Source organism: Besnoitia besnoiti, chromosome I (genome assembly GCF_002563875.1).
Source record: "Besnoitia besnoiti strain Bb-Ger1 chromosome I, whole genome shotgun sequence".
Lineage (NCBI taxonomy): Eukaryota > Apicomplexa > Conoidasida > Eucoccidiorida > Sarcocystidae > Besnoitia > Besnoitia besnoiti.
In genome coordinates, this window is record NC_042356.1 from 790,926 (window position 1) to 810,854 (window position 19,929).

A 19,929-nucleotide genomic window follows, 5' to 3' on the forward strand; every position below is an offset into this window, starting at 1 on the left:
TATGTCCCCCTCGCCTCGCAGGAGCCGCCCCTCGTCGTCATTTCGGCAGCAAATTCATTCCCCACACTCTAGCGGCGCGCTTAGTTTCTACGGGAAGGCACCCAGGAAGTGTGCGAGGGCAAGGCGCGCGGCAGCGTCTTCAAGCTTTGCCTATGTATAAGCCGAGACGTTCCACATTTTCGGAGAGGGAAGAAGGGAGTGTGGCGGGTCTTTATGCCTACGCGAACGGGGGAGAGAGAAGTTGAATGGAAGGGCGACGAGGACGAGAGAGACTCTAGGGGACGAAAGAAACGGCGCTGGGCGTCTGCCTTCACTTTCTGCCTCTCGTTTATTTCCTGGACCTTCACGCGATTAGGGTTTTTGTGCTGCTCACAAAACGACCCTTTCTCTTTTTTCGGGTAAGCGTGCCCCAGAGCCAGAAATATCTGTCAGTTTCTGCTGTGCTGTGCCCAACATTGCGCCGCCTAGACTTTAGCGTGGCTGCTTCGGGGCAGGAAAGGAACTCTCTCGACAATGCAGTGTTGGGAGTAGTTTTTTCAAAATTCACAACACAGTCATCTTTCACCATTCTGTTTCGTCTCGAGCTTTTCCCGTGTGAGATGCTGGGAACCGCAAGGTTCCGTGGCGTTGGCGGCTCCCCCCCGCCGTCGGCGCCCCTCACTTTTTTACATGCTAATCTCGGGGTATTCGGCTGCTTGCCAGAAGGCCGCAGTTTCTGTCGGAGACTTCCCTAGACACGAATTGGGGAGGGGTCGTTCGTTCGGTATGTTCCCTCAGTCTTTGTTATGGCTTTGTCTAGTCCTTACTCGTCGTCGGACTCCATCCGGGGACGGCTCCTGCGAAACGACGAGTGGCATTTCATCTCTGCGCGCCGCAAAATCGAGCGCATGCCGTCGTGCACGCATGGTTTTTCTTGGTTTGTCGCCGACTGCATTTGACTTCCGACGATGCATTCGTCGATAGAGTTGAAGAGAACACTCCCCCCCCCCCCCCCCCCTCCCATTGGTTCTCCGTTGGTGCGAACGAGCGCCCTCCAACTAAGTTGAAAGTCTGCTTTGCCAGAAGCGGAAGTGTTGTACGGTTGTGATCTTTGCCTTTAGGGTGAGGAAGAAAGTCCTTCTCGCGACTCTCAAAATGGCGGATACGGGCAAGAGACCCAAGAAGCGCGTCCAGACATTTGGCCGCAAGGTGAGATGGTCCTCCTGTTGTTTCGGCGAGGCCAGTCGGTTTCCCCAGGTTCTCTGCATCGGCACACGGACATGTGCGCTGCGGCTGTCCTCGCTTCATCCCGCCGGGATCGTTAAGGAGGAAACTCGCAACCCGAGCACGTCATGACTGGGTGTCTGGCTGTGGGCGGCGGGGAGGCTGAATGATTCAATGCCGTTTGGCTTGGATGAGCGCGTGCCTGTGTGAATGCAAAAAGATCTCCACCGTCGCTCACGCTCCCACGTCGTTCTCCTGTGGTATGTGTGTCGCTCAGAAAAACGCGGTCGCTGTCGCGCTCTGCACGCAAGGCAAGGGATTGCTGCGCGTCAATGGCCGCCCTCTGGAGCTTCTCCAGCCGGATGCTCTGAAAGTGAAAGTCTTCGAGCCTCTTCTTCTCTTGGGAAAGGACAGGTTCCAGGATATGGATATTCGCGTTCGTGTTAGCGGAGGAGGTTACGTCGCTCAGGTCTACGCTATCCGCCAAGCTATCGCCAAGGCAGTCGTCGCCTTCAACCAGAAGTGTACGTCTGAAGCATTGCTGCCTCGCGTTGTGCTGCAGGAAAGAGTTTTCTGGAAGGCTCACCGGTTTGTCCTTTTTGCTGGATTTCTTATGCTGGGGAGTTGCTGAGGCAAAAGAAACACCAGATGAGGGGTGGGGACCCGTAGGAGGCAGTGACCATCCCGTGTCAGTGAGCTATTTCTGAGTTCGGCGGCCCGCGTTATATGAGCGAGGAGAACCGCTTTTGGCTGCACGCCGCGCTGGTCAAGAGTAGCCTTCAGCGGCGCAGTCCGGGCGAGGAAATATGGAACAGTGCGGCGGGGCACTCGTTTCTGTCGTGGCCATAGGAAGGGCATGCGGCAATGCGAAGTATCACAGGCCTGTGAGTAGCTCACGTTCTGTTGGTGTGCCTTTGTGCGGCATTTTACAGATGTGGATGAGGCAACGAAGAAGGAAGTGCGCGACATCCTGGTGGCGTACGACAGGTCTCTGATCGTCGCAGACCCCCGCCGGTGCGAGCCGAAGAAGTTCGGTGGTCCCGGTGCTCGCGCGCGCTACCAAAAGTCGTATCGATGAGCGTATTGCAAAAGCGGTCTTGCCTGCCTTGTTCTGTTTTTGGGGCAGAAAAGGGCGGGGGAAGGTCTTTGCGCGTTCGTCACTCTTTCCGCTTCGCACTTGTGTATCGTCTCTTCTTTCTTTGGTGCTCTATCTTTGGTTCAAGGTCTTTCGGGGCGACTGAAGTGTGAGTAAAACTTTTCTGTGGACTGAGGAAGTGGAAACTACTGAGGAAGTCGGCGAGGACGTGGCCTCGCCTCGCAGGCAGTGTCGCAAATTCTTCCAAATAGCGACCCGCTCACGACGCTACCGTGGCGGAGGGATATATATATATATATATATATATTTATATATATGAGGCAGCCTCCATTTTGCGTCAGCTAGCTGGTAGAGTGTTGACGTTTCAGACACGTGAACTGGATGGTCGTCTTTCTTAGCAAGTCTGGCACAAGTTCGCACCACCTCGGGACTGGGTTAGAGTGGGAAGTCATGTTGAACTCAGTTTTGCTGCGGAGGTTTTTGTGATGGTAGCGGCCCTGCTCATCTGCCCAGTATGAGAGCGCGAGTAATGTATCGTTTCACAACAGGGGAGACGGCGTGCCGGTACCCGTAAGGGAATGTAGGACGCCTTTCCACTGCAAAGGAACCTGCCGCCGACATATGCGGGAGACGCGTGCCTTCCGCCACTGGCGGTGGCTCGCACCAGCGCAGGACGTTCGCTGCACGTGATAGTGGACACCCGGCTAGGGATCACGACTGAGTTTACGAGGCACGCGAAAAGCCGCCAGCGCGTTCTGCCCCACGCGGAGCGTCTCGAATATCGTGAATGCGATTTTCCTGATGAATAGCTGAGCATTCATGCGCACACGTGACGGCTTTTACTGAAGTTGACTCTACAAGTGCTCCACGCGTGTCGAGAGAAACGAACGAAGGAGCGACATGGGCGCAGGAAGCGTAATGGACCTCCGCAATGCCTGCACACTAGAGAATTGACAGTGCTTCACGGGAAATGAATGTTTTCCACTATCCGCTGGTAATAGTAAGTGTAGAGAGCAATCTCTTCGAGATTTCGCACGTTACCCCTTGAACCACATGCAAGCCTCGCGCATCGGCAACATGCTGGCCACTCAAGAAACGATTATGGACATGGAGCCCAACTCCGAAATGCACGCGGACGCGCTTGCCCAGGCTGCCCTTGCAGTACAGAAATACGAGACGGAAAAAGAAATATCTCGCCATATCAAGGCGTTCTTTGACGCGAAGTACTCGCCTAACTGGCACTGCATCGTCGGCAAGAACTTCGCAAACTACGCGTCATACGAGTGCAAGTGCTACCTTTTCTTCTACGTTGGGCAGACAGCGGTCCTCCTGTACAAGATGGGCTGACAGTCTTCTGCGCCGAGCAGCGCACACTTAGTCAACCATTCCCACATCGGAGAATCTTTTCAATGCGTTGCTTTATTTTTCTTTGTTTCACTGTCCGTATCTCGTGCTGTTTCGGCGTCTCTCCTCCGTCTCAATATCCGGCTGCATGCAAGACACAATGCCCTTTCTCCACGACACGCTACATAAGCAGCCTTGATATCATGAAGGTTCCTGCTTTAGCAGTTTCCGTCATCACCCTTCTCTGCGTTTTGGTCCAGGAGTTTACTGGGCTGTGCTATCGGTTGGTTCCTCTTCATCCCGCACCCTTCGTGTACAGCTCCGCGCCCGCCCCTCGCTCATTCATACCAGCGCCCCGACCAGCCGGTCGCCGCAGCCTGAATTTGTTTATGAAGAAGAAAGGTGGAAGAGTTTTGGTCACGCTGGAGTGCACTGAGGCGCGGGCACTCGGCATGCCCCCCTCGAGGTACATCACTTCAAAGAATCGGAGAACGACGCCGGAACCGTTAGTTCTACGCAAGTACAACAAATACCTTCGCCGTCACACAATTCACAAAGAAATAAAATAGAACAAACATCAGCAAGAAGGCGCCGGATTTGGAAAAGCAGGAGATACTCCGAGGACGTAAAGACTACTGGGAGAAGCCAAGTCGTGACACAGACCGGCTGGCTGCGCTTGGCCGGCCGCGGGGCGCCGTCTTCTCTGTTGTCTTAGCTTCGGCGATCCTTTTAGGCAGCATTTCATCCTGATTTGTGTGATCTTGACCGATGCATGCCCAGGGAGGTATCAAAAAGAAGCGTTTCTTCGTCAGCGATTTCCTGTCGCGCTGTCAGATGAACTATCGACGCTGAACTGAAGAGGGCGAGAGGGGGGATTTAGGATGTGTTCACATAAAAAGACATTATCAAAGGAATGACGCATTTCAGAACGGAGGCACACGCATAAAGCGCTTTGGTGCAATTTCGAGTTGGCAGCTTGCACACGTATCGGTCTCTGGCCGGCATTGTACGGCAGACTCACAAACATGTCAGCCTTACGGCCAGCGTAATAGCATAGTAAGCAAGGAGGCTGTAATGTGATAACGCGACGAATTGCGACTCCAAAGTGGTTAGTGGCGCACCCCATGGTGCATCACATTTAGAAGCAATCAAAGTGTACGCCCCCATTTTCTGTCCACCGCAGCATTAGCAGATTGACTCCCACGATCGAATGCACACCTGCGGATGGCATGAATCCAAACAGGAGAAATAGCTGCGTCCAGTGAATGTACCAGCTTGTCCAGAAGCGCGTGACGAGCGAACCACCACGAGAAAGGGTTTGCAAGAGAGACTGAAGAAGAACTTCTCCCTGTATTCGCTGTACGTACAGTTGTTCTATCCCCAGCGTAATTTTGCTTGTGGCACGGCGCAAATTCTAGATTGGATGTGCCAGCGGAGACGAATACTGGAGCTTTTCCGCAATCTGAAAACTAAATAGGCGGTCGTCAAGGTAGCTAACCTTGTTCGACAGAAGCAACTAAAGATGACCGCCGGAGGCACACTTCGTGAGAGAAACCGTTTTTTGGTCCCATCAAGATTAGTCGCAAACCGTGGTCTGATAGCAAAAAGATGACGCTCTCAGCCAACCCATGTATGATTATGCAATCCGAAAGGACTGTGGAGCCTCTCTTTCAGCTACTTGTCCACAAAGTAACGATCGAGAATTTCGATTTGATGCGAGATCTTGGTGAGCTTCCATTTGCTGAGATTCGTTCTCACAAGTTAACGCTCTCTAGCCCGTCGGAAGGCATTGCCCGACTGCCCAGAAGACTCAGAGGGTAAAAGTGTATCTTAATTCTTTCAGGTTGTTCGACAGATCAGCCCTACCTTTGCAGAGTTTTTTGAGCAAGGCACTGTCCTCTTTCTCGGGCCCTTCGGGCAAGCTGCAGGTCTGGATCTTCAGCTATGGTAAGCGCCCTCACTGTGTGTCGAAGCACTATAGCACAGTTCTCCATGGCCTTCCGCCATGCAGGCTGTGCCCTAACGGTACAACAATGAACCCCAACGAAGCATGGAACTTCAGAGCATACGTCTGCTCCATAGGTGATCGGGAGGACTGGGATGCACTCACAATCACTATATCTAATGAGGGTACGCTCGCACTACATCCGTACCATAGTGGTCCTTAAACTGCTGCTACACCAGGGACAGAAGGTCAGCCTGAGCGACCCATGGAGTACCTTACTTTGACGAACGCTACCGTGGCCCAGACCTACCAGACTTTACCAAATTGGCTCTGTTGGACACAAAAGACGGGATGAAAGAGATCTCTGCCTGCGAGACGGTTGGAATATGTAGGGCAAAAAGAGGATATGTCCGGTTTTTCTTCAACTGGACGGAACACAACATCTTGCGAGTAAGATGGGCGCTGGCCGTACCAAATAGCTGCAATCAAACTCTGAGCTCAGGTGGGGAGCCGACTGGTTTTGAAGATGGAAATGCGTTTCTTACGGCGGATGATCCAACTCGGCAGTGAACCTACTAGGCCAAACGTGTCCTCGTCCCTCCACCAGGATGTTTTCGACTACCTATCTGACCAGTATGCCAGTTTCCTAAAACATTCGTCGAGCCCCGCAACAATGACCCTCATGCAGTTTTTTTAAGTCAACTACCGGTAATCGAAGGGCAAGGATTGCTTCCCGCGTGCGACAATAGGAACTGCCTCAGACAGGGTTATCATTGAGATTGCGGGAACTAGTACGTGGCGTGCCATACAACATCAGAAAGACAGGGACGGCATACGAACTGCCACCTCCTCAGGGATGGTTTGCAGCAAAGCTCTTCTTTCGTGCCGCTCTCCCGTATTTGAGAGGATGTTTGCAGGCAGGTGATCGGCAGATAACCGTGCTACTGAGTGGTACTCAGCCATCATTGTCACAGGAAATTTTCGGGAGGCCACCTCTGAAACTATCGAATTGAACGATCTCGATGTGGAAACGGCAGTACTGCTGCTGAACTGGATTCAGACTGACAGGCAAGTTCTCGCCACTACTCTCGGAAAATGCACGCGAAGGATGTGCTCTGCCCACCAGGTTTCCCGAAGCGTCGGAGATCACCTGGACATGTTGTGTTAACCTACTCATGGCCGCAGACAGGTTTCAGACGCAGAAGCTTGTAAGCCGCTACCACTTGAACTGATTTTGGTAGTAGAATGCATTCGAACACTCGTGCAGATTGATTTTTGCAATCGGCAACTGCGCCAGCTACTTGCACGTGGCCTCGTGTCACTTCACGAGGTTGTGTCCATGAGAAAACTGATTCAGGAGAATGCAACACCAATCACTGCACAACTAGGTGCGTCAGTGGAGTACAGACCCCTACCTGGGGTGTTTTCATTCTCCCCTCTACAGCGCGGGACTGTGAAGGATATCTTGCCTCCAAGGCGGCTGTTGACCCCTCTCGCCTGTGGAACGTCCTTGAAAACGTGCCCCAGTGCACAAAACTAGAGTGACACCTGCAGAGCCACTACACTCGCGGCAACGCACGGGGCACGCCCGCAGTTGCCGAATGAAGAGAAGCCTTCTTGCATATCCAGCGACAGGACGCTGCTGATGAATGCGCAGTGCTGCGCCACCTTTGCTTTGTTGTGGGCACCCTAGAAGGTTGCTGGCGTCACGGGTTACTGCACACAGCAGTGCGTGGTCATGTGAAATCTGGAGTTCCGTCCCATGGAAGGTGTCAGGTGCTACACCGCGCCACGGGTGCTTTCATCGAGTGACTGCACACCAACCCGAGTGTCCTGGACGCTGACAGAGCCGGAATTCAGCTGTATGCGTTCAACAACTGGAGCCTTGTGAAACTAGTTACGTATTGCGGCGACTTTACAACAGGGGTCTTTCACTACCATCAAACGATGTGCCACTCTTGGCATCAGAAGGCACACTCACATCCGGAAGAGAAATGCCACGTAATTGTGGCGGAGGCTGACGCTGGCAGCTATGGCGAATGCGAGATTCGCCGTCGTGTCACATGTAACATGCGTTGCTGGTACTCACGTCTTCCGAGCAAACCAGTCCCCGAAACACACACATACCACATGGTTGCAGATGCAGCGAAGTAATTTCCTATAAGGGCACTGTTTCTGCCTGGACGCACCGAGCAACGAGTGCACACTCTGAGTGTCGACGACTTCGTCCCTAGGCCGTCGAGCAACGGAGATTCGACACTGCTGGACAAAGAACAGGGGTGTCGCATGGAGAGGCCGGGCTCCGTGCCCAAACTTCTGCTGAAGCGTGTCGCAGAACCATCAAATTCCCTAAATAGCATTAGTATTTATGCAAGTTTCGTCCTGGATTTGAGACGTTAGCGGTGGGTGATACTGGGAATCACCGAGGATTTTTGGGTGCCATCGAAAAGTTGCACGTGCCGCCAGCTTCGGAGGGCATGCCTTGTCACTCTATCGTGACTGCGTGTGTCTCCCTAGAAGGCGGCCGGGTTGCCACTACTGACCCACAATGGAGAATCCGTGCTAAGAGGAAATTTGGCCTTATTTCAGGGTGGACACGTCCGCCTGCTTTCTCTGTAGGGCTTCACAAGGAGTGGAAAGCTATTTTTAGAAGTGATCGAGAGCCCCTGCGTCTGCACACTAGAGCAAAGACGCTGAGAAAGTGACCCCGATAGCGTTGTGCTGAGCTCCTGGTGTCATGTGATGTACCTGCTACCTTGAGACATATCTGCATTTGTTCTTGCACCCTGTGTGGATGGTTTGCTGCGACGGGACGGTACATAATTGCTCTCTCTCTAGTTGGGGCCTCTTGCTAGGGTGCAAAAGAGTCGCGCCGCTACGCCGCATGCGAAGATGCGTCTCTGTAATGAGGCTCAGCGATCGGGGCGGACTCGGGGCTTTGTTTTTTCTTTATCATTCCAGCTGATTAGGGTATTGTTGTAGAGACTTCCATCTTGTGTGTCACGAGCTGCCCGTGAATATGCGGGCACTTCCTCTTGCTTTTCTCGCATCGCATCTGTGCGTTGAGCTCGATCAGCAATGTTCATGCCAGGCTTGGCTTGACAGGCGGGCAGTTCTTGCCTAGGTTGCGTCCACAGTCTCCTCTCCCCTCTGGCTTTTTCGTGTTTAGCGAGCTCCACCAGGATGTTTGCGGCAGTTCGTGTGTTCAACCTCCTCGTTTTGGAGGAAGGCGAAGAGTACCTCATCGACTGCCCCGCTTCCCTCACGTACTCCCATCCGTATGCAGTTCGCCTCTCCGCGCTGGAGGCGGCGGCGTGTCGCGCGGCTGACTCCTCTGCGAGCGATGTTTTGCCTGGCAGCGAGTCTTTTCGGCAGGAGGTGCTTCAGCCCCTTCTTCAGACGCTTCAGCACAGCCAGCCAGAGCGAGGCCGGCTGCGCGTCTGCAGCAAGTCGCTGATTTTTGATTCGCACCATCCGTCCGCTGACATCATCAAATTCCCATTCAGACGCATTCTCTTTCTGCACGCGCTGCCGACCCCGTCCCAGGGGGCCGCCGGCTCCTTCGAGTTGCCTCCGGCTGGCGGAGGCCTTCCGCCCGACGGGCGCAACTCGTCGACGCTTCTCATGGCCGCGAGCGAAATCACACGCGTGCCAACTCAACTTTTCAATGGAAAGACGCGCTGCGTTCGTCCCTTTACGTCTGACTCAGCGTCGGCTGCGCCGCTGGCTCCCGAGCCGAGTGTTCAGCGCTTGCGCAGCGTTGACGCCTCCTCTCTTGTCGCGCCTTTCTCTTCGTCTGGGAGTTTTGCCTCTTGCAGTGCCGCAGGCGGGGGCGGGTGCGGCACAGGATCGCTCTTTTCTACAGGAGCCTCGACCTCGCGAAGCTCGTGGTGGCCTGCAGGAGCGGACACGCCGACAGGCGGCGCGCCGACCTCGCAGTCGCCGCAGGTTTTCCTGTTCCTTCTTTCGTTTGAAAACCCGCGGCTCTGCCCCGCGAGCCCAGTCGCCCCGCCCTTTTTTGCTGGACAGCAGCCCCCCCCTGCGAGCCTCGCGCCGCCGCGAGGCGGAGGCGCGCCGACGCTCCCCGCCCTGATTGACGGCCTGTGGCGAGCCAGCAACGGGAAGCCTCTCATCCCGCACATTCACCGCCCGAGGGCTGCAGCACAGAGGTCGAGTGTGGCGAGGGGTCAGACGCGAGACGGACACGCGCAGGGCGCTGGAGGCGGGTGGAGCGGCGCCGAGCTCAACAGCTCGCTCGCGGGGGCGGGCGATGCCCGGGGGGAGGACAAGCCCGCGGGCGTTCTCGTCGACACCGAGGAGTACGCCAGTGAACAACTGCGTGCGCTGTCGCAGCATCTCACTTTCAGCTTGGCGGATCTCGACCATCGCGAGCAGCTTCTGCTGCCTTCCAGCAGAGGTGAGAGGCGGAGGCACGCAGAGCTCGCCCGCTGGGAGGGCGCCAGACCCGACGTGGAGTGCGCTCGTGTGTGTGTCCGCCTCCGCCCTCTCGCGCGCTGTGCCGCTCGCGGGGCACCACCAATACGAAAAACCGTCTGAATGTTGCATCAGACACGTAGTATCCACAGAACATCGACAGCTTAACTAAGGTCTCTTTCCATGGGCGTTGTCTTTGTGTCGCGATACACACGGCTTTCTCGTTTTGATGCGTGCCGCGTGCAGGCTACTGGGTGCGGCGCATCAGGCCACTGATTCACCACCGTGGCCTGCTGCTCCTGACGTCGGCAGCGATCTATTTCCAGCCGCACCCGAACTTCACCAACACCAGCACCAAGGCCTACCCCCTGCAGTCGCTCCTGCACTGCTTTCGGCGAATTCAGTGCCTGCGTCCCAACGCTCTCGAGCTCGTGCTGTACTCCGGCCAGGAGCCGCTCAGCGCGTCGCGCGCCGGCGCGGGCGAGTCTTCTTTCTCTCGAGACGTAGACCGCGCTGGAGGACTCCACGCGTCACTCCAGCGGGGGGGTAGCCAGGGGCCCGAGTTCTGCGATTTCGGCGAGAGAAACGGCGAGAGGGAAGGCGACATCGCCACGGAGAGATGGGCAGGGAAGGCAAAGACGAAGAAGCCGTTCAAACTGATCCTGCTCGAATTCGAGAATGAAGAGGAAAGGGAAATTGTCGCCAGAGCGCTTCAAAAGCAAAAACCCGAGTACGGATATCGAGTTACGTTTTGCATTGTTCAGCACTGCATTCCGCGCCTCATCGATTCTCTTCTTCGGGTGCAAAGGATATCGCCTCCGCGACGCAACGCTCGTGGTGTAGAGTCACAGCTGCGTATGCGCTGTATACGCAGGAGTGCATTCCCAACGAGTGTGTCCTGTGAGGCCTGCAAGCTCTCAAAACTCTCCACGCTGACGCCTGCCCGTAGACGCGGGAGACGTTCGCTTGCGCCTTGCAGGCGATACGAAGCGCTCCAGGCAGAGCTGACGCAGAGGGACGAGAAGCCGGAGTCTTTTGTTCTCTGTTGGAGCTGTTGAGGGCATATGCATGTGCTTTTCGTCCGCATCGCTGTTGAGTCCAAACCGGACACCCTAGGCGGAGGCGGCTCCTAAAGACGTCAGGAACCGGCGGCGCTGCCGCCTACAGTAGACCACGGATAGGCCGCAGCGCTGTCTCTATCTGCGTATCCGTATGCTGCGTCCAAACACGTGCATAAATATCTGCGTTCTATAGACGTTACATGTCTCTGCGCATGTCTGCAGTCTTTTCTTGTGAATACCTTTTCACGGGGTTTCGGGGTGTATGGGCGTGGACTATGTTCGGATCCGTGCGTTTGCTGGTTTTCCAGAGCCTTTCTCGTCCAGTCCTCTGTCCACTACGTGGAGTGCATGAAGCAGCTGTGGGTGAACGGCCGCATTTCAACGTACCACTACTTGGATTTTCTCAACTGCATCGCGGGCAGAAGCAAGTCCGATTACAGCGCCTATCCGGTCTTCCCCTGGACGATTATGCGGTAAGCAGGCGAACGCAGGATACCCTGATGAATCTGTGGTATGCGCGTCGCGCGCCGAGCTTCTGTCCCTACATGCCTGCATACCCGATGTGCTGAATTCTCAAACTGTCGATAGCTGTGCCGTGCGTCTGCACATCTGCCTGCTCTCCCGAGAGCTGGCATGCGTTTTCGCTGCGGAACTGTTTTCTCGCTTCGACAGCGAGTTTCTGGGGGCTTCCGGTGAACGTGGATGCCTCTGAGAGTCGGTAATGCCGGCGAGCATCTCCACCATGACTCTTCGCCGTCCTTCTTTGCGCGGATACGCAGCTTGGTGCCTTGCTGTTGATCTGCACTTGCTTCCTACTCCGGCACTTTCTTTACCTCTACGTGGTAGGCTCGTTCTTCCGCCTCCGTGTCTCTGGATAAAAACAAGCACCGAATACGTGAACGTACCCCGCGTTGCTTGTGGCTGTTTCCCGCGAGCAGAAGGACAGGAAGCTGCATTGATTACCGCAGCCGCAAACAGGCACAAACGGGCCTCTGGATGGTGCTGTCATGCGGAGAAGTCGGTCTATATCTGTCTACATAACTAAATATATATATATCCATTTATCGTGTGCTGGCGCGTGCGTGGTTGGTATTGCTTGAAACACGAGGTGTGTTCATTCGATGTTTTTTGCCGATGTCTGAACCAGATTGCGGTTCATTTGGCTGCCGCACGTCTCGCTGTCGCTCTCTCGTGTGCACAGTTTCCAGCCCACGGACACATCTCTCCCGCCCGACGACGCGACGGCGATGCGCGACCTCTCCAAGCCCGTGGGAGCTTTGGAGCCGCAGAGACTGCAGGCGCTTCTGAAGCGCATGAAGGAAATTCAAGTCGTAAGCGCCCTCCGGCTTTCGTGCTTGCAGGTCCCTCTTTGTACGACTCAGGAGGATGCCAAACCGCAATCCAGACAGAGAATCTGCCGGGCATGTCCCTTCTTACTCATCCGTATACATGAGTATGCACTGCTACGCATAAATAGACGTGTATGGACCTTGTATTTACATCTCGACATCCCTTCGCCGACGTGGATTTACGTGGATTTATGTATCTCGGCATCTAAGTGATTATATATGTATATGCATATACGTGGCTACGCGCCTGAGTCGCTTCCATATGTGTGTTCCTTCCCACTCCGACGGCTGCATGCGGAGCACTGGTGTGTGTGTCAAGCAAGCGGCAAAGGGGTTTTGGACTCTGCTTGTTGGATCAGTTTCCAGTTTTTTCGTCTTTCTCTTTTAGGTGGACTACGGAGCCGCGCCTTCCCACGCGGAGCATCCCGCGGAGGCGCCCCTCGCGAGCAGGCAGTTTAGCGGCGGTGGCGAGGGGGCACACATCCACGAGGATGAGCTAGACCGCAGCGCGGTGTCGTATCTGTACGGCAGCCACTACAGCACGCCGGCCTTTACAGTGCACTGGCTGGTTCGCCTCGTGCCCGAGTGCCAGCTACGGCTCCACGGCGGTCGCTTCGACGCGCAGCAGCGCATGTTCAACAGCATGCAGAGCGCATGCAGAGGTGAGCGAAGAAACGACCCCGGCGTCTTCTTGAGAGCGTCTGCGGGAGGGACGGAAGGTCGCTGTCCAGGCGCAGCAGACCGTGGTACGTCGTCTCGCTTCCTTTTCTTCTCTGGCGTCGCGTGCGTGGCTCGAGAACGAAGGCTCGTCGCGCGGGGTGAGGAGGAGCTGACGCGGGTGCGGCGCCCCTGTGCGTGTTTCTCAGGAGCCCTAACGGGCCAGTCGACGTTCGTTGAGTTGATTCCCGAGTTCTACGAGTACGATCCTTCGTTCTTGCTGAATCGCTTGTCGGTCTTCCTCTCACCGCTTCCAGCGTCGCTGCCGCTCTTCCCCTCCTCAACGCACGCGCTCCCGTCGGCCGCGCAGCAGCCGCCCGTCGCGCTCGCGGACGTCGAGCTCCCCCCGTGGCCTCCTGCGGCTGAAGCAGACAGCTGCGACAGCGGCGACCTGTCGCCCGCCCTGCGGTCGGCGCCGCGCGGCTCCAGCGCGCCCATGCGAGACGACGCCAGGGCGGAGACTGTCCCTTCAGAGCCGCGCACCTTCGTGGCGACCGCGCCCGCCTCCAGCCGGCGAGGGGTCAGAGAGAAGGACGCGCGAGAGGGCCTGCGCAGACGAGCCGAGTGCGGAGACGCAGCTTCGTTCCTCCTCCACCTGCGGCAGGCGCTCGAGGGCACCTGGGCCAGCAAACACATGCACAACTGGATCGACCTTATATTCGGATACAAGCAAACCGGCGAGGTAAGACAGAGGCCGCGGTCTCTCTCAAGACTAGGGACAGGGCGCGGGGGGAGATGGGGGATGGGAGGAGCGCTGTTTCAGGTTGAAGAGCAGCTCGAGTTTGCGAGTCAGGGAGACGGAAAGGGGGAGACATTGAGTGCGATATAGTAGGGAGGATGCGGATGCGGGTATTCGAGAAAGGAGGTCGCGGCGGGATTCGGAGATTTTTCAGCCTTGCTCTTTCTCCTTGCTGTGCCCACGAGGGCCGTTCGCGGCGCTGTAGCTCGTATCGAAGCATCGCTCTACGCCTATTTGCGGTGATGAAGCGGCTCGTGCAGAGGCGTGCATGCATGTGTATACCTCAGTGAATCGCAAGGCGCCATTTCATCGCTTATTCGTGACATGTACCCCCGTTGAAGCTAAGCAGGGTTCCTACTGATCTGCTCCATTGCACCTTGGTTTTTTCCTTGAACATTTCCGTCGCTTGGCAGCTGTCCAAGCGTCGCTTTGTTTTGTTTCTTTGCCTCCCACCCATGAAGCAGTTTCTGGTGATGAATCGCCGCTTCCCCCCCCCCTGCCGCTCGTGTCTGCCGGCGGGATGTGCCACGGTTCAGGACGCCTTCGTGCCTTGCGCTGGACAGCGGCGGTTGCTTTTCATGTGTCTTCAGCCTGCGCGCGCAGCTTTCAACGTCTTTCACCCGCTCACGTACGCGAACGCGGCGGCCGCGGCCGCGACCGGCAGCTGCTGTCCCCTGGGAGCGCAGCAGCCTCGCCTCTCGCGCGCCGCCGCCGCGATGCTCGAGCAACTCCAGCCGAGTGCCCTCCAAGTCCAGCTGCAGGAATTTGGGCAAACCCCGATTCAACTCTTCGACAAACCCCACCCGATGCGGTAAGGGCTGACTGCATGCCCAGGAAACTCTCACATACACACATAAAAACCCATATACGCATATGCATGTGCCCTTGCTAAAAGGCGTGGATGTGCATGCGCCACGCGGTGGCGGGCGTATCTGCTTGCGCTTCAGAGCGTAGCGACGCCCAGTCTGGGGCTTGTCTGCCCAGGCGTGGCTTCATCTGGCACGCGTCTCCCGGCCCCCTCTCTCTGCATGCATGTTAACGTGATGCACAGTTGCGCAGAGACAATGTGTGAGTCGCCTACTAGCGTGCTCGCCAGAGTCGCAGAGCCTCGGTCTTCGCGCGAGGCACATACCAACGCTCCCGTCCACAGCCCGCTTTACCCCCTCCCTTCACCTCCCGTCCACAGCCCGCTTTACCCCCTCCCTTCACCTCCCGTCCACAGCCCGCTTTACCCCCTCCCTTCACCTCCCGTCCACAGCCCGCTTTACCCCCTCCCTTCACCTCCCGTCCACCCCGGTTTCCGTCTTCACGCTTTGCGGTTGTGCCATCTTTTTCACTGTCGCCTTCAGCCTGGCATGTCCGCCGTTCGACGCCAGTGCGTGGGAGGAAGCCTGTGGGCACCTGCCGGGGGGAGGGAGGACGAGTGGTCGTTCCTCGGCGCTGCCGTCGCCGACGCGGGCGGGCGTCTCGTTGGGCTCGGGCGCGGTCGGGGCCCGCCCGCTGTTGCCTGGCGCCCGCGCCTCGGTGCGCGGCACCAGCATGTGGGACGACATGCCTTGGTTCGTCTTCATGCACCACAACCGGCACCTGCTCAAGGGGCTCCTGGACGCCCCGCCCGTCGAGCGCGCGCTCTCGAGCCCCGCGGCGGGCCTCGGGCTTCTGACTCAGCGCCACGGGCTTTCGCTCCCGGCGGTGACGCCGACGGGCGGGCGGCTCGGCGCCCAGGGCAGGACCCAGACCGACGCCCAGGCGGGAGACCAGGCGGGAGATAGAGGCTGCGCGGGGGGCGACGGGCGCGAAGGCTTGCGGCCTGCGAGCTGCTGGGGACTGCCTGCGGCCGGGCGGCTCGCGGCGAAGCCGCACCAGGAGACCTTCGTGCCGACGTCTCGCGCCGCGTCTTCGCCGTCAGGGTCGCAGGAGAGAGGCCCGAGAGGCGCGGCGCTCGGCGACACACAGGGAGACAGAGAGGCGACGCGCGGCTCCGCGGCGCCGCCGACCGCCTCGCCGCTGTCCGCTTTGCCGGGGGCTGCGTCACCGTCGCCCCTTGCGGCGGCGGCGTCGTTCTACGTGGGGGCGTCGGAAGGGAGCGAGCGAGAGACGGGTAAGCCGGCGGCGCTGGCGGCTGCCGCGGGCGCCTCGCCGTTGGTGCCGCCGTTCGCGGCGCCGAAGGCTCCAGTCTTAAGCGCGCCGGCCAGCAGTCCGCCGCGGTCGCCGTGGGTCGTCTGGCTGAAGAGCCGCGACCAGAGGAAGCCGCGGAAACGCGCAACTCTCGCGAAATGCGCTGGGCGGACTTCGCTCACCGGCCTCGCGCTGTGGACTGACGCCGCGTGCTGCATCGGCGGCGACGGCAGCGTGACCTGCTTCCAGCTGAGAGAGGCGCTTTGCTCCGGAGGCGACGCAGAGGCCCGCGACGCCAGGGCCAAGGAGGGCGAGCTGCCGGAGCGACGGAAGGCGGCGGAGGCTGAGGAAGCGCACAAAGAGGGAGAGAACGGCGCGGTCGGGAGGGGAGACGGCGAGCCGCGGGGCGGGCGCAGGGGAAGACCGGAGGAGGAAGCTGACGGGGGGAAGGAGACGAGCGGCGAGGACGAAGGCGGTAAACGCTTCGACGTCGGCGCTCTGCAGTCTCGTGTCGTCTACCGCCTCGCCTCGGTGCCGCTGTGCAGCACGGCCTTTCTGGGCACGAGCGGGGTGATTGCTGTAGGCGCCTTTGATGGGAGCATCGCTTTGCATGGCATTCACAGACCGCAGGTGGACTACTCGCGTGCCGCCGCTGCGGGCTGTGAGTCGGACACGGGCACGTCAAAGGGGCCTGCGCTCGAGGCGCCCCCCGTCGGCGCCTCGGCGGTGCAGAAAAACGGGGCGACGGGTCAGGCGGCTTCGCCAGGCTTTTCGAAGCCAGCGGGCGCCTCTCCAGCGTCCTCCTTTTCCTCTTACATGCCGTCGGGCCTCGCGCTCTCGCGCCCGCTGAGCCGCCACGTGTGTCACGCCGACAGCGTTCTCTCGCTTTGCTACAACCCGTCTCTCCATCTGCTGATTTCTTCCTCCTCGGATGCGACCGTGCGCGTGTGGGACGTCGCTGCGCTGCTTTCGTCCTCTCAGTATCCATCCAAGTCGCTTCTGCTGCTTCAACAAGTCCTGGATGAGCACGAGGGCGAGGTGACGGCTGTAGCCTCGCACCGCCACCTCGTCTTGACCGGCAGCGAAGACGGGCTTCTTCTCCTCTACGACCTGCGCGTTCCCTCGCAGCGCTCGGGCGCCGTCTGGGGGGTTCACAGCGCTGGACGCGCGCCCGTTCAGTCGTGCGAAATCTCGGATTTCGCCGCTGCGGCGATTCTCGAGGCTGCGTTTCTCGAAGACCGGCCGTCAGTCTACGCTCGCCGCCGGACCGCGCCTTCGAGGTCGTCTTTTCTTGTCCAAGGCGCGCTGGAGGGGAGTCGCGAGCACGCCTACGCGTCCGCAGGCAGGTGCCTCTACTCTTCCTTCTGCTTTGCGCCTTCTCCCTTTCTCGACGCCTCTCGAGTGCCAGCCGCCCCAGCCTTCGCGGCCGCGGACGCGAGCTGCGTCTCGTTCCCCTCCTCGTACTTCCCGGTGCAGACCTGGGATCTCCGCGGAGCGTCGCCGCAGCCGTTCGCCTCGAGTTTGTCGCTCAACGGCGCAAGCCGCGGCTTCGGCGAGGGGCGGGGTGCGCGTGCGGCGCACGCGGAGGAGGCGCGGCAGGCGAGCGAAGTCGACGACGGGTACCACGCGCTGCTGCAGAAGCGCGGCGTGCGGCCGCTCTGCGGCTGCCTGGACCCTGCGCTGCAGTACGTCCTCTTGGCGGGCGTGCGGCGATGTGCGGAGAGCGACGACGCGGCGCCGGCGCGCCGCGAAGGGGCGGACGCGAGGGCGGGCGGCGCGCGCGAGTTTGAGGGCTTCCTTGGGCTATATGACCTGCGCACGCGCAACGAAGAGCTCTCGTGGACTCTCGACGCGATCCAGGAGCCCGCCTTCCTCGCCACCGCCCCCGGCAGCGCTGAGCTGTCGGTCATGGGCGGCGGGAGCGACTTCGGCGGCGGCACCGGCCTCATGATGGGAACCAACTACATCGGTGTCGGCGACGTCGAGGGAGTCCTCGAGCTCTTCGCCGCGGGCGACGGCGTATGCAGGCGCGCGCCGTGGAGGTGAAGCGCGTGGGGGTGGCGCGGCACGCTGGCGGGCACAAGCGAGGGCGGGAGGGCGGCACAGAGAGAGATAGGGCGGATAGTCTGTGGAATGCGAAAAGTGTGGAAGGTGGAAGGGAAGAGGGGTTAAGACAAGAAGAGAGGAGAGGAGAACCTCCGCGGCGGCGCGGGGCTCTCCTTTTGAGCGACGGCCCCGTGTTGATAGCGCGGCTCTCTAGTTCACGCGACCTGTCGCGCGGGTCATACTTGTTTCTCTCTTCTAAGCGTCTTCGCCTCTGCTTCCGGCTCGTCTGAACAGGTGGACGCCGCCTGTGGTGGCTTTCTCGAGAAGAATTTGTTTTTTGGACGGGAAAGGGGCGGTAGATGCAGCTTTGTAGGTGCGTCGGGAGTTTTGCAGTCTGTTGCCCCGCTTCGCACATTCGCCGTATTTGTTAGCCGCCCGAATTCACCGAGCACGTTGTTTTCAGATGATGTGGAGAGCCTGAGCGGCGAGGAGGGAGCGGCTGTTTTCTGCTTTTTTAGGCTGGCGGAGGACGCGACTCCAGGAGTGGAGCCGTGACGTGTGCATGTCTATAAATATGCGCAGGCGTGCGTGCGTCTTGAGGCGAGGCCAGCGCGGCCGGCAGCGCAGACAAGGCTAGACTGTGGGCGCCAGCCCTCAGGGAGTGTATGGTCTCTGTGTTTGTGTCGGCTCTCGAGACAGAGAAGAGAGGGTGGGAAGGCGGATGCAAGGAGCCAACCGGACAGTTCCACTTTTTAAAAAGACTTCCGCAACACATCAGCGAGCTCTCGCTTTTCGGTCAGGCTCGTCCCCCGACGTTTACTCAGGGCGGATTCTTCGCGTCCCTGCCGCGGTCGACGCCGCAGAACGGCGGCTCTCGGAAACCCGTACTCGCGCTAGCGTATTCTCAGGCGTAGCGGCTTCTCGGTCACACACGGCGTGAATTTAGAAGCAGCAAATACAGTCTCACAATTCACCGCAATAGCAACGCTCTACGCAGAATCTGTGAAAGGCACACTCACCCAAGATGACATATAAAGCTAGCTCTACTGGATTCCTCGCCACAAAGAGCTCTTCAATGCATAGTTTGAACACGACGCTTTTCATTAGCCCGACGAAACCTGCGTGCTGCTCGTAGAGACTTCTACCTCCCGCGTCACACACGTAGCAGACGCGCCTTCCCAGTTTGGGGCCTGGGCTTTGCAGCTGTCGTCGAAACGCCTCTTTCAAAAAAGAACTTGCCGCCTCTCGTCTGCATTCGAGCTGCTTGCCTTCTCTTCAGGCTGTGTCACGCGCGCGGCTTCCGCAGAGCGCCAGGCGCAGCGAGACACTCCCCTCTCAAAAAAATGCGACGCCGCTAGAGCTCTCTCCAGCAGCTTTCCCGGTTCTGCGTGAAGCTGCATCCGCGTTCTGTCGGTGATGCAGGATGAACTGCTGCCTTGTTTGACTCAACAACTCTTTCACGGCGGAACGGAGCGTCACATACAAAGGAAGGAAAACGCCGAGGTGTCTGCATCTGCAGGAACCGGAAGACAGCGCAACTGAGTGATTCCAATAGCGAAAGGAGACGTGGCGACCGGACCCAGGAAGAGAGACATACGAGTGAGAAGAGGCAACACGTTTGCATTCAGCGAGCAGCGACAGCAACAACGCGACGGCCTTCGATACAAACGAATATATAAATATTTAAAGATATGGTTGAAGAGCGAAAGCGCTCGATCTTTTCGCATAAATCGGCATAGAGCGCCCCCCTTCGCACCCAGAAAAACCGTGAAATTCGCACGTCAGTGAAGAGACGCGCCTGCAACGCCGCGTGATTTTTCGGTCGTCGCGACTGCGATTATGGTTTGACTCGAGAGTCTCTGTCGCTCTGCATACAA

The 19,929-nt window shown here is 58.4% G+C and overlaps 4 protein-coding genes across 4 annotated transcripts; all 4 read left to right on the forward strand.

The window, feature by feature from the left end:
* Window positions 1-1,134: 1,134 nt before the first annotated feature.
* BESB_001220 (ribosomal protein RPS16) lies at window positions 1,135-2,281 on the forward strand (the record flags this gene model as incomplete). Its single annotated transcript, XM_029358877.1, has 3 exons — window positions 1,135-1,188; window positions 1,481-1,727; window positions 2,136-2,281. 3 exons carry the CDS (start codon window positions 1,135-1,137, stop codon window positions 2,279-2,281), a joined length of 447 nt encoding a protein of 148 aa, XP_029221789.1.
* Window positions 2,282-3,352: 1,071 nt separating this feature from the next.
* Window positions 3,353-3,646, forward strand: BESB_001230 (dynein light chain 8 family E protein; the record flags this gene model as incomplete). The annotated part of the gene is made up of 1 exon (XM_029358878.1): window positions 3,353-3,646. One exon carries the CDS (start codon window positions 3,353-3,355, stop codon window positions 3,644-3,646), a length of 294 nt encoding a protein of 97 aa, XP_029221790.1.
* A 200-nt stretch (window positions 3,647-3,846) lies between these two features.
* Window positions 3,847-4,212, forward strand: BESB_001240 (uncharacterized protein; the record flags this gene model as incomplete). Its single annotated transcript, XM_029358879.1, has 1 exon — window positions 3,847-4,212. One exon carries the CDS (start codon window positions 3,847-3,849, stop codon window positions 4,210-4,212), a length of 366 nt encoding a protein of 121 aa, XP_029221791.1.
* A 4,559-nt stretch (window positions 4,213-8,771) lies between these two features.
* On the forward strand, window positions 8,772-18,052 carry BESB_001250 (Beige/BEACH domain-containing protein; the record flags this gene model as incomplete). Its single annotated transcript, XM_029358880.1, has 8 exons — window positions 8,772-10,005; window positions 10,269-10,752; window positions 11,392-11,556; window positions 12,285-12,420; window positions 12,854-13,094; window positions 13,299-13,831; window positions 14,479-14,699; window positions 15,238-18,052. The coding sequence occupies 8 exons, from the start codon at window positions 8,772-8,774 to the stop codon at window positions 18,050-18,052; spliced, it is 5,829 nt and encodes a 1,942-aa protein (XP_029221792.1).
* Window positions 18,053-19,929: the final 1,877 nt, after the last annotated feature.